At 39.7% G+C, this 12059-nt stretch overlaps 1 protein-coding gene across 1 annotated transcript in view; it reads right to left on the bottom strand.

Annotated features, from left to right (window-relative positions):
- The window catches only part of LOC109464564 (hemicentin-2-like), a 22395-nt gene extending 10961 nt beyond the window's left edge, over positions 1–11434 (bottom strand). Inside the window, exons 1-13 of the mRNA XM_019761569.1 lie at positions 11152–11434; positions 10770–10917; positions 10425–10540; positions 9838–10092; positions 9337–9651; positions 9044–9169; positions 8731–8895; positions 4276–4581; positions 3096–3350; positions 2548–2862; positions 2250–2375; positions 1918–2106; positions 1679–1733 (exon numbers count right to left, since the gene is read on the bottom strand). Coding sequence (XP_019617128.1) covers positions 1679–1733; positions 1918–2106; positions 2250–2375; positions 2548–2862; positions 3096–3350; positions 4276–4581; positions 8731–8895; positions 9044–9169; positions 9337–9651; positions 9838–10092; positions 10425–10540; positions 10770–10917; positions 11152–11434 — 2654 coding nt within the window. The remainder of the gene's footprint in view (positions 1–1678; positions 1734–1917; positions 2107–2249; positions 2376–2547; positions 2863–3095; positions 3351–4275; positions 4582–8730; positions 8896–9043; positions 9170–9336; positions 9652–9837; positions 10093–10424; positions 10541–10769; positions 10918–11151) is intronic.
- Between the last annotated feature and the right edge of the window lie 625 nt (positions 11435–12059).

The raw sequence follows: 12059 nt of genomic DNA, 5'->3' as shown, positions 1-12059 counted from the left end.
AGGCTTTATCATGAAAAAAAACTATTTTTGAAAATTCAAGATTGATGATCCAAGATGGCGGATATCTTAAATATGCATGACGTCATTTTATGACGTCACCGGTGTTGCTATGGGCAACATAAGACTTAGTACACCATAATATTCTGTCAATAAACTACTTTTGGTAAAGTTATGTTGTATACCAGAGAGGTTTTCAGGGAAAAACCTATTTAGACGGTTTTGGCCAATAAAATCACATTAATGACGTCATAATGACGTCATATTACGTCATAACGACATAAAAATTGTAGATATGATAAATTTTTACTAGTACACCATTCTCTGAAAATTTGGTGGTCATACGACATACCGTTCGCGAGTTCTTAGGGGGGGGTCAAAAGCGCCCCCCCCCCCGGTCCCCCCATGTCAAAAAAAGCCCGGTCTAGGTAGGGTTAACGTATGAAAAATAATTGCAAGGTATTTTTTAGATGGAAATGGGTGGTATTTTACCACGGGGTGACCATTCAAAATGCTACTGCAACAAACTACAATGTAGGGCAGTGAGTGAACCTAACCGTATGCATATGCATTGCACTAAAGTGCATATGTTTCACTAACCTGTATATAGTTATTGGGATGTGGTTACTAATGAAGTGTTGGCATTGCGTAACGCGAGTACTTTTTTTATCCGTGCGGTCATTTTTGATCAAAGGCTTTGCTATCCCCGATAGTCCCAAGCAAGATAAAAAATTTGACCATTGATTTCTTTAGTTTATTTCATTGCATCAGACAATACCAATACATACAAAAAGGCAATTGTTGTGCTTTTAGACCCTTGCTTTTAGACATTTCCATTGGTCATAATGATTATTCAAGTGGCATGATTTTAGGAAATTTTGTTTAATTTGCTTGGATACGGTGTTACTCATGACTGCAACATACGTGTAGAATGACATCAATGGAATCACAAGACATCACATATATAGATAGATAGATATCTCAATAAGCTAGCATTACGTGTACCTTTACGATTCATTGATCACAGATTATTTATAATTGTATAACATATAACTTTTAAAACTTGAAATTCTACATTTATTACACGATTACATATCTTTTTAATGTTTATTGCCTACCTATGTAGATATTTGGGGTATTATGCACTTTACATCACGTAACGTTATAGACGTCTGCCATGTGGCAGTAAGAGATTCACGTCAAGTTTATTCACGTTTAGTGATTGGCTATATGTCTAGTTTATAGTTAACAATAATTATTAAATACAGATTTACACCAGAACATAGAGCCTCGCGCTATCGCACGTACAATGACATCCTTACGTACTACTAGTCTTTCTCCGCTATCACTGGAAATCAATTGGATGACAGTAGTGGAAAAGGTGTCAGACTGTGGTCAGGTCATAGTTGGAGTTCACAGCCCTAAGCCATCGCCATTGGACAGATGCAGTGTTACTCCGTTATCGTCGTTTACTCGTAAACTTCAGATGCCACGGAGCCAACGGCAACAGACTAGAGAGAAAAAAGGAAAAGAACACAATAATTATTGTAAAGTATTTGTATAAACATGGCATTTGCAGGTAAACAACAGACGTTTCCAACCACCACATTTGGCATGCAAATAACGGCCTATATGTACCTGAACTGCAATAGGTGAAGCATCCAAATCAGCAGATCCGTACCGGTGGGACCATTCCTCTGTGGGGTACGGAGGGAGGGACGTCGAGTGCACTAACCCTTAGTGAGTAAAACAAACAACATTTAATGCAATAACTTCTTTGAAACAAGCAATCGTTTTTTTTTAGAATAGGAACAAAGTATGTCGTAAAAATGATTGAGCCTTCTGTATGTCATGAATCGTAAGCCTTCTTAAATTAAAATATGAGATTCAAAACTTTTAAATCATTATCAACTAATCTACCTCCGTTTGGGACCCCAGCAGATGTCCATCCCGTGTCCATCCGTGGCGGAGGACGTGGTTTGAGAGTACCGTACATCTCCTGTAGCTCCTGTAGGTCCTCCACACCGGAGTCAATGGTGCCGGTCTTGTAAACGTACTTCGGTACAGGAGGCATCGGGCGGGAGGCTGGGACTCGAAAAGCTAAAGGTTCTGAACATAAGCAAATGCTTATAATAAACATAAAAGTCATTTCGTTTCTTTAAAGACAGTTACACAAACGTGATCTTATCAACAGAAATACAGATATGTATCAATAGCAAAATGCAGTCATCAGAATATAAGACATAACTTACCATCGATGTACGACTTACATATCCAGCCCCTTTTCTTTGCAAAGAGCACAATAACTGCTGCTGTTGTCACAAGTAGTATGCTTCCAGCAGTAACGGAAGCTATAATGATATCTTTAGGCACGGACCCTAAAAACCAAAAGATGTAAATCACTTAGAAATTCGTAGTTATACAAGTGTCTTCGAAAATAAAGATAATGTAATATAATATGATATCGACACGTCGACATCCTTTCCCATGCCACCATAAGATTTCACATTATTCTATCTCAAGCTGGTTTTTGAGAGAGGGTTACTTCACCTGAAATGTCGAGACGAATATCCCGTCTGGCAGACCCGAAAACGTTCGATGCTGTGCAGATGTAGTTCCCGCTGTTCTGCACAGCAGCATCAGGTATGGTCAGTACCGATGTCATTCCCTGGCCCTCTGTAGTGATAACTACGTTACTGCTGACACTTGCTGGCAATTCCTTCTCTACTCCGTCATCATTTCGCCATATCCAGTCTATTTTAGATGGCAGTGGGTCAGCTGTAACAGTGCAACTCATGCGAACTGCTTCTCCAACAGCGGCAGATATGGTCGATTTGCCCATTTTCCTTTGCATCAAGGGTTTTCCTGTAAACGGGATATTCAATACGCTGTATTTCACTGATAGCACCTTTTCCACCAAAAAATTAGAATTGTATGGATATACTTTCGTATTGTTATTTGTGGATGGTCCTTTAGTTCTTTTAAAGTGCAACATTGACAAAATAGTAATTATACACATTTCATATCAAGAAACATGTTGTTTCTGTGAAGTAATCAGAAACTAGAAATATTGCCCTTTGAAGTAATTGGAAACTAACCAACTACATCGATGAAGGTGTCTTTAGACTGTAGAGAAAATCCGTCGCTTGTGGCAACACATTGATAAGTCCCTTCCACGTCATAGCTCACTCGATAAAACCGAAGTGGGTTTTCCCAATATAAATTTGCATCCTTCCGCCGCCACCTGACTCGTGGTTCTGGATTCCCGTCCACCAGACACTTTAATGAAAACCCGTCGTTGCCTTGTTGAACAGTAACTTCCTTCTCCAAGGATGGATTAATCAAGGGAGGGTCTGTAAATTATGCATGTTAGTGACTATAATTACGGGAAAACATACATGATAGGGTACGAACTGTTAATTAAAAAAAACGCCGCAACTACAACTTCCCCGCAATGGCAATATTATAGTATCGATGAGAAAACGGTTCTGATTATTGCTCATCGCTGATGTTGACATCTTTTGATCGTGAGCACAATAAAAAGATATAGTTTTTTTTGGTGATAGAATAAAGAAGACTTACAAAGAACTTCCAAAGTAACGGTACCCACAGCTATGGGTGTAATTCCATTCTCCGCTGAACATTGATAAATACCAGCATCAAGACGGGTTGTATTGCTGATGCGGAGCGTCTGCTTCCTATGGATAAAAAAATTGCTCTTCAGTTCGAAAAAAATGGGACAGTTCCTTTATCTTAGCATGTTTCCCCTTAAGACAGAGTTAACTACTTGTAGCGTTAATGTTGACACAACGTTCTGTAGCGTGTGGGTATATGGCAATACGTATGGGTGAAATGCATGGAAACTTATACATCTTAGATGAAAACACGGGTTTTTCACCTGACGTCTTGCACAAGCCGCATGTGATGACCAAGTTTTATCCAACTGATGCTCGCAGGAGGGCTGCCATCGCTTAGGCAAGTTAAAAATGCTGCCTCTCCCTCCACGACGGACACCGACGGAATAGGAACTGATATCATTGGAGCATCTACAATAAAGTGTAAGTGCAACAATGGATGTTACATTCTCATTTGGGCGCATGAGATTAAATAAACATTGACAGCCACACTCATTTGCCAGGATTTGTAGCTAAGGGACCACTCGCGAAAGCTAGACAATGTATGTTCATGTGTCTCCCTTTTTTTTGAAAATAATGTGGTAACTTAAGTAATTAAAAGACAATGATACCCAATCGAAATTAGTCATTCTCACATACTTACAATGAACTTGTAATATACTCCAGGACTCTTGCACAGACGTGATCTCTGGGAACGGCTGATTGGCTTTGCAGGTCAGGTTCATGCCGTTGTCCCATTTGGTGAGCTGTGGGATAACAAGTTCAGTTTCAACTTGACCTTCGCGCTCTTGCCGCCTCACTTGTTCTCCAGTAAAAGCCCGTGTTCCGTTGTACAATGTCAGCTCTGGTAGCGGGTGTCCTCCAGAAGATAGACATCGTATCACAAGCTCTTGCCCAATCCTACTTGGTACCTCTAGACCTCTTAGTAGAGGTGGCCGGGGAACTGGAACTGAAGGTGCACACAAAATTATATGCCTTATGTTTATCTTTGAGACGTATGATACTGAATAGTTTCAATTCACTGACTAAAGGAATGAAAACAAACAACATCATCAACATCGTATCGTCTTACCAACAACCGTTAGCATTGCTTTCTTTGGCGTAAGGTCAAGATTAGCACATCTGTATATGCCTTCATCCTCCATCTTAGCCTCTCGTATCTGCAGATGATACTCCCCCTTTTGCGTGTCACCAACTAACTGTAAAAGAAATCACTTTGTTCCAGCACATACATCTGAGTTATATCTTACTTTAATGCTTTTTAAAACGAAATAAACGGAACAATACGAAATGTTGTCAAACCATGCATACAAGGGACCTTTAACACCGAATATGCTGGGGGAAAACCGAAAAGCGCACAGTACATATTCCACAATTTCATGTATACAAATGTGTTCTATGAAATACGTTACGGCCTATTAGAACTGCTACGGTGTAAAAAAAAGGTAGGCATACTAGCAGTCGACATTAAAAACTACATAGGAATGCAGAAGAGGGATCGTGTTATAGCTGCCAACAAACGGGCAGTAACTAACCACAGTACTCCTGCCGGAGGTTTCTGACGTTAGATCTCCTCCAGGGAGTAATGATACTTTTGAAAATACCATAATGATTAATTAAGTGGTATGACCTTGTAACGCTTGTAAATTTGTCCCACTCTACTGCCGGAAGAAATGATCCCTGAAGGCCTTGACCAGGTAATGATGTCATCTGGCGACAGGGAACCAAAACTGCATCGGAATGTTGTTGTCTGGCCTAGAAGAACAGCGGTAGACATTGGAACTGCCTCATAGCTGGCACCATTTGCTGCAAAACAAAATAAAAAAAAATTATGCATGCAAATAATAAACATACATTGTTTATTTCTATCGTAAGCTTCTATGGTATTCTAAAATATATTTATTCTACATGTATAAACTTTTCCAAGCGTCCAAGTTTCTAACTACGGTGACTACATACAGACTTCCTATACCCCAAATATGTCTTCAAACAGTATAGGAATTTCAATTGCGTCCTTGAAACCACGACCTCCGTTATTGTAAAACAAGAACAGGAAATGGAAATGGATACAGGAATGTTATAGGTGTCACAACAAATGATAAGAGTCGCCCATTGGGGTAATGCATCAAAACACAGCATGATGGATCTCCAGGAAGTGAATATAAAAGCAGGTAGGTGACGCATGCTTGCTTTACTTTGTAATTAAATTCAAGGAGTGTGTCCGTAAACAAAATCAACTAAAATACTATACAGCACATTTCCTCTTTTTTCTCGCAAAAAACGATGCATAGTATGCATTGTAAATCCGCTATAGGTAATCGAGAATGAATAAGTAAAGGTCATATTGTGAGCTTCACACTGGCCACAATGCTATTTCATGTGCACTCAGTCTATCTCAGACAGTAGGCCAATATTTATGGTCCAGTAATTGGCGATAGCTAGAGGCCAATGTCCGAGACATCTATTTTTGGCGATCGCACATCAATTACCTCCTCTTGCATAAGACTGCGATACTCAATATGTTTCTCAAACCAGTAGAATTAGGTGATTGAGATGAACTGTAGTTCTTATCGCATATAATGATCAACAACACGTACCTTGTGAATGGAGAGTGAATAAAACGGTGAAGCAAAGAAGACGAACGTCCACACATGAAGCCATCTTGCTACTTAGAGATACAACAGATCCAATGGTAAAGCCACCAACGTTACGAGGACTTGAGAAATTGGCTCATACGTGTACCCAGATAGCTCCAAATGGCCCGAAAAATGCTGGGGTGTGTCCCATATGGCGGTTTACAGTCTGATTCAGTGTGTATCAGTGCGCGCACACCCATAGACCCATAGACCCAGGCCCTAAATGAAAGCCGTCTACGGCCCTCGGGGAAAGCTGAACACATTACTTCGGCTGGAGGAATCCAAGTAATGTGTTCCAATTACATTATGTCATCCATAATGCATGGCCTAAGTCACTTAGTAATGATTTGGTGCACAACTTCCAGGGACAGTGAGATCATGAACTTGCAGAAGGCTGAAAATTTGTCTGCGTGTACACTAAAAATCCTTTCTTAGTTAATGACGTAATGCTTGTTTGGATGATGGCATTGATAGCTTATCACAAAATATAGAGAATACAATACATGCCAAGTTTGTTTTGGACCTTAATGACGTGCATTTCTTAGCTATATATACTTTTGTAACGTGTTATTGAATGATTTGATAATCCACAAGACATTTGTGGCTCGTCACCTTCAGATAAGGTGATAGAAATAATGTTTTTAGCAGCTACCTTAATAAGGTATTTTAGCAGCTACCTTTATTTTAAGACAGTTATATGCAACGAGGACACTTGCGGACTGTGTTATTACTGCAGCCTTAGTTAGAGGATGCACTTGTATGTGGTAGGGCTGAGGACCAATACGGAATTAACTAAGTTTGTTTGAATTAGGTTTTGCAGTACTAGTGTCTGTTGGTAGGCATAATAGCATGACAAAATCGCAAGGTATTCATGCGAGGGCAGTGGATGGTATTTTGTATTTTCCCACGATTCAAAATGTTCTAGAAGGATAGTGAGTTTACCTTACCATCTTCATATACATTAAAGTGTAGGTCTAACTATTCTGTATGTAGTTATTGGGAAGGAGGTTACTAATGCACCTTTGGTGTTGGGAACCTCATGAGTACGTTGGAGTATAAATCCTTGAGGTCATTTTATCATGCTCTTTGCTATTTGCAATATTAATAGTCATGAGGTAATTAACTTTGACCAGTAACTGGTATTTTTTATTGTGTTAGTTCCACTGCATTTGACAATACATAAAAGTGACAATTGTGTTCAGACCCTTGCTTTTACATATTACCATCAGACTTAACGATGGCATGCAAGTAGAAAAGATAGGAAATACGACTGTTAGAAACGTTGTGGTTATCTAATATATCCTTTATTACAGTGTTACTCATGATTCATGACTGCACATACGTATACAGGTAAAATGACATCAATGGAACCGCATGACATCACATATCTATTGTAGATATATAGACTAGCATTACGTATACTTTTTTGATACATTGATTAAAGATTGGTTATTTTATCCTTGAAACGTAAAATTCCACATTTTTCTAATTTCATAACACGATTGGACGCCTTTACTGATATTTGGTGTGTCATACATCACGTAACGTTATAGACGCCTGCTATATGTCTATTGAAAGATGCACGTACATTTTATTCACGTGAATTGATAGGCTATATTTTTGGTTTATAGTGTAGAATCACAGATAGATACCAAAACATCACGCTATCGCAATTACAATGTTAACTTCGAGTAGGGTAAGCATCAAACTGACAGGGTAATATAATCGTCCTCTGCTATGATTAAAATTCAACTGGATGACAGTAGCGAAAAAGGTGCCAGACTGTGGTCAGACCCATAGTTGAATTCAACATTTCGGCAACGTTTAGAACAATCGCAACATCCAAGAGCATCCATTCTCAGCCGTTGTACTTAGTGATAATAATAAACAGATGCAGAGTTACTCCGTTATCAACGTTTACTCGTAAACTTCAGATGCCACGGAGCCAACGGCAACAGACTAGAAAGGAGAAAGCAGTCATGATTGTTAATTCATGCATAAATATGGCGTCGGTAGGTATGCAATTGGAGAGCAACGCGTTTAACGGAATCCATATTTTCCAGCTTATGTAGTTTTTAATATTGCATAGCATTAGGCGCTGTTTAATATGTAAAATATGTTAGTTAGGCAAGCTAATTCCAATCACATTTGTCATTGTAATAATGGCCTATTTATACCTGAACTACAACAGGTGAACCATCCAAATCAGCAGACCCGTACCGACGAGACCATTCCTCTGTGGGGTACGGAGGGAGGGACGTCGAGTGCACTAACCCTGAGTAAAACGGAATATATCTTGACTTGGCTATATATACCATCAAGATTTTGTAAACAAACAATCCTTTAGAAAGACATACAAAAGCTGTGGCATAAAATGATTTTGCCCCCTGTATGTCATAAATCATTAGTCTTCTCGACTTAAAAATGTAAGAAAGAAACTCCAGAATCAGCCATTTATATACCTCCATTTGGGAGTCCTGGTGATGGCCATCCCGTGTCCATCCGTGGAGGAGGACGTGGTTTGAGAGTACCGTACATCTTCCGTAGCTTCTGTAGGTCCTCCACACCGGAGTCAATGGTACCGGTCTTGTACAAGTACTTCGGTACAGGGGGCATCGGGCGAGAGACTGGGACTCGGAAAGGTTCTGAAAATATCATATGGTCGGACATTATATTTAATCATAAACGTCTTTTCATTGTCAAAAACGTCTTTTCATTAATAAAGATACGTTCTTATTGCAAAATGCAGCCTTTCGAATGTAAAACAGATCTTACCTTCGATGTGAGACTTACATATCCAGCCTCGTCTCTTTGCAAAGATCACCATAACAGCTGCCGTTGTCAGTAGTAATATGGTACCAGCAGTAATAGAAGGTATGATGATCTCCATAGGCAAGGACCCTGTTAGAAAAAAGTACGTATCTATTGAATACTAGTAGTATTTGCATAACATCGGAAATAATATATAATATCATTACTGCAAAAGCCATTGCCCTGCAAGGCAGCTTATTAATAAAAACATATTAACTATATATCTAAAGCTAATTTTTGTGAGCAGCTTGCTTCACCTGAAATGTCGAGACGAATGTTGCGTCTGACAGACCCGAAGACGTTCGATGCCGTGCAGATGTAGTTCCCGCTGTTCTGCACAGTAGCATCAGGTATGGTCAGTACCGATGTCATCCACTGGCCCTCTTCAGTGATAACTATGTTACTTTTGACACTCGCTGGCAATTCCTTCTCTACTTCGTCATCATTTCTCCATATCCAGTCTATTTTAGATGGCAGTGGGTCGGCCGTCACCGAACAAGTGATACTAACTTCTTCTCCAACTGCGGCAGATATGGTCGATTTGCCCATTTTTCTTTGCATGAAGGGTTTCCCTATCAACAAGATATTTGAGAATATGTATTCTACTCATAGCATCATTTACACTTATCATTAGAATTGTATTGAGAAACTGAATGGAACTTTGGTAATTCTAACGTGCAACAACGACAAAAAAAACAAGGATACACCTTTCATGTAAGGAAGCATATTGTTTCGGTACAGTAAATAGAAACTATTACCAACTACATCGATGAATGTGTCTTTAGCCTGTAGAGGAAATCCATCGCTTGTTGCAACACATTGATACGTCCCCTCAACGTCGTAGCTCATCCGGTGGAACCGTAGTGGGTTTTCCCAATATAAATTTGTATCCTTCCGCCGCCACCGTACTCGTGGTTCTGGAACACCGTCCACTACACACTCCAACGAAAACTCGTCGTTACCTTCTTGAACAGTAACTTCCTTCTCCAAGGATGGATTTATCACAGGAGGGTCTGTACATTAGAAAGGTCAATGGTTGTAATGGCGAGACAACAGACAGCATATGCTAATAACTAGCAATTTCTAAAACGTAATATAATAGTGAATATAAAACAAAAACATCTTTCACTCAACTCATTATCTAAACAAAACGATGACTGCTGAATGGTTCAGTTTTAAACTACGCAGGTAAATAATAAACAATAACAATATTGTAATAATTATAATGACGTTAAGATCCAAGCTCACTGGTTGTTACAAATTCTTATGTTCGGCTGGTACGAGTATTAAGATCTCTTAATCATGAGCGCATGTTTACCATAATTATAGAGGATAAAAGACTTACAGAGAACGTTCAAAGTAACGGTACCCACACCTATGGGTAAGATTCCATTCTCCGCCGAACACTGATAAATACCAGCATCAAGACGGGTTGTATTCCTGATGCGGAGGGTCTGCTCTCTTTGGTATAGAAAAAAAATATCATCATAAATATACAAGATTTCCCCCAGACAAAAGTGACAACTCTTTCCTTCAAGTAAATTCCCTCGTAAGGCAGATTTATTTACTTGTAGCGTTAATGTTTGGCATAACCTAATGTTGAGTGTGAGTAGATATATTCAGAATACGTATGGTGGAATTGTATTGAAACATGTTCATTTTAAGACTGAAACACATGTTTTTTTTTTACCTGGCGTCTTGCACAAGCGGCATGTGATGTCCCAGTTTTATCCAACTGATGCTCGCAGAAGGGCTGCCGTCGACTAGGCAAGTTAAAAATGCTGCCTCTCCCTCCACGACGGACACCGATGTAATAGGAACTGATACCATTGGAGCATCTGCAATAAAGTATTAGCACTCAATCGATATTACATTCTCATTTTGGCGCGTCAGAGATAAAGACTATTGAGACTTATTTACATGTGCCAGTAATTGTAGTTTTTAGGCCCTTTACGGAAACTAGCTATGTGTGTGTCCGTGATTCCCTTTCAAGTTTTGTAAAATGTGGGTTATGTGTTAATTTAATTAAAGATCATGACACCTTAACAAATTAGCCATTATCATACACTTACAATGGACATGTAAAATATTCCAGGCCTCTTGCACAGACGTAATCTCCGGTAATGGCTGATTGGCTTTGCAGGTCAGGTTCATGCCGTTGTCCCATTTGGTCAGCTGTGGGATAACTAGTTCAGCTTCAACTTGACCTTCGCGCTCCTGCCGTCTCACTTGTTCACCAGTAAAAGCCCGTGTACCGTTGTACCACGTAAGCTCTGGCAGTGGGTGACCCCCAGACGACAGGCATCGTAATACAAGCTCTTGCCCAACCTTTCTTGGAACCTCCAGACCTCTCATGAGAGGTGGGAGCGGAACTGGAACTGAAGGTGCAACATTGTGACTTGTTTGAGACTTATTTTGATTCATTCGCGATCGAAATAAAACAACCTAGACTAAACAGATAACAAATGAAGTTGCAGTATATCATCTTACCAGCAACCGTTAACTTGGCTTCTTTTGGAGAAAGATCAAGATTGGCACAAATGTACATCCCTTCATCCTCCATCTTGACATCTTGTATCTGTAAATGATACTCCCCCTTTTGTGTTTCCCCAACCAGCTGCAGCATGTAAAAAAATTCGTAGAATAAAGATAAAAATGCTTTTGAATATATTAGAATTGGCAGCAAAATCTAAGCCATGTCCAAAAACACTCAAACACTGTAGAAAATGAATCATCTTTGATGATAATGTGACCTTGTGACGCTTGTAACCTTGGCCTACTCTACGGCCGACAGATATGGTCCCGCCGCCAGGTGGCCCTGTCCATGTAACGATGTCCTCTGGCGACAGGGCACTAAAACTGCACTTAAGTGTTGTTGTGTGGCCCAGTAGAACAGTGGTCGGCATGGGAATGTCCTTATAGCTGACACCGTTTGCTGCAAAACAACAGTAAAACTAATTTACAATTATTCTCAATTTGA

The sequence above is a fragment of the Branchiostoma belcheri genome, unplaced genomic scaffold, assembly GCF_001625305.1.
Source record: "Branchiostoma belcheri isolate BF01 breed outbred unplaced genomic scaffold, Haploidv18h27 scaffold14, whole genome shotgun sequence".
NCBI lineage: Eukaryota > Metazoa > Chordata > Leptocardii > Amphioxiformes > Branchiostomatidae > Branchiostoma > Branchiostoma belcheri.
This window is presented reverse-complemented; position numbering and strand designations above follow the sequence as displayed.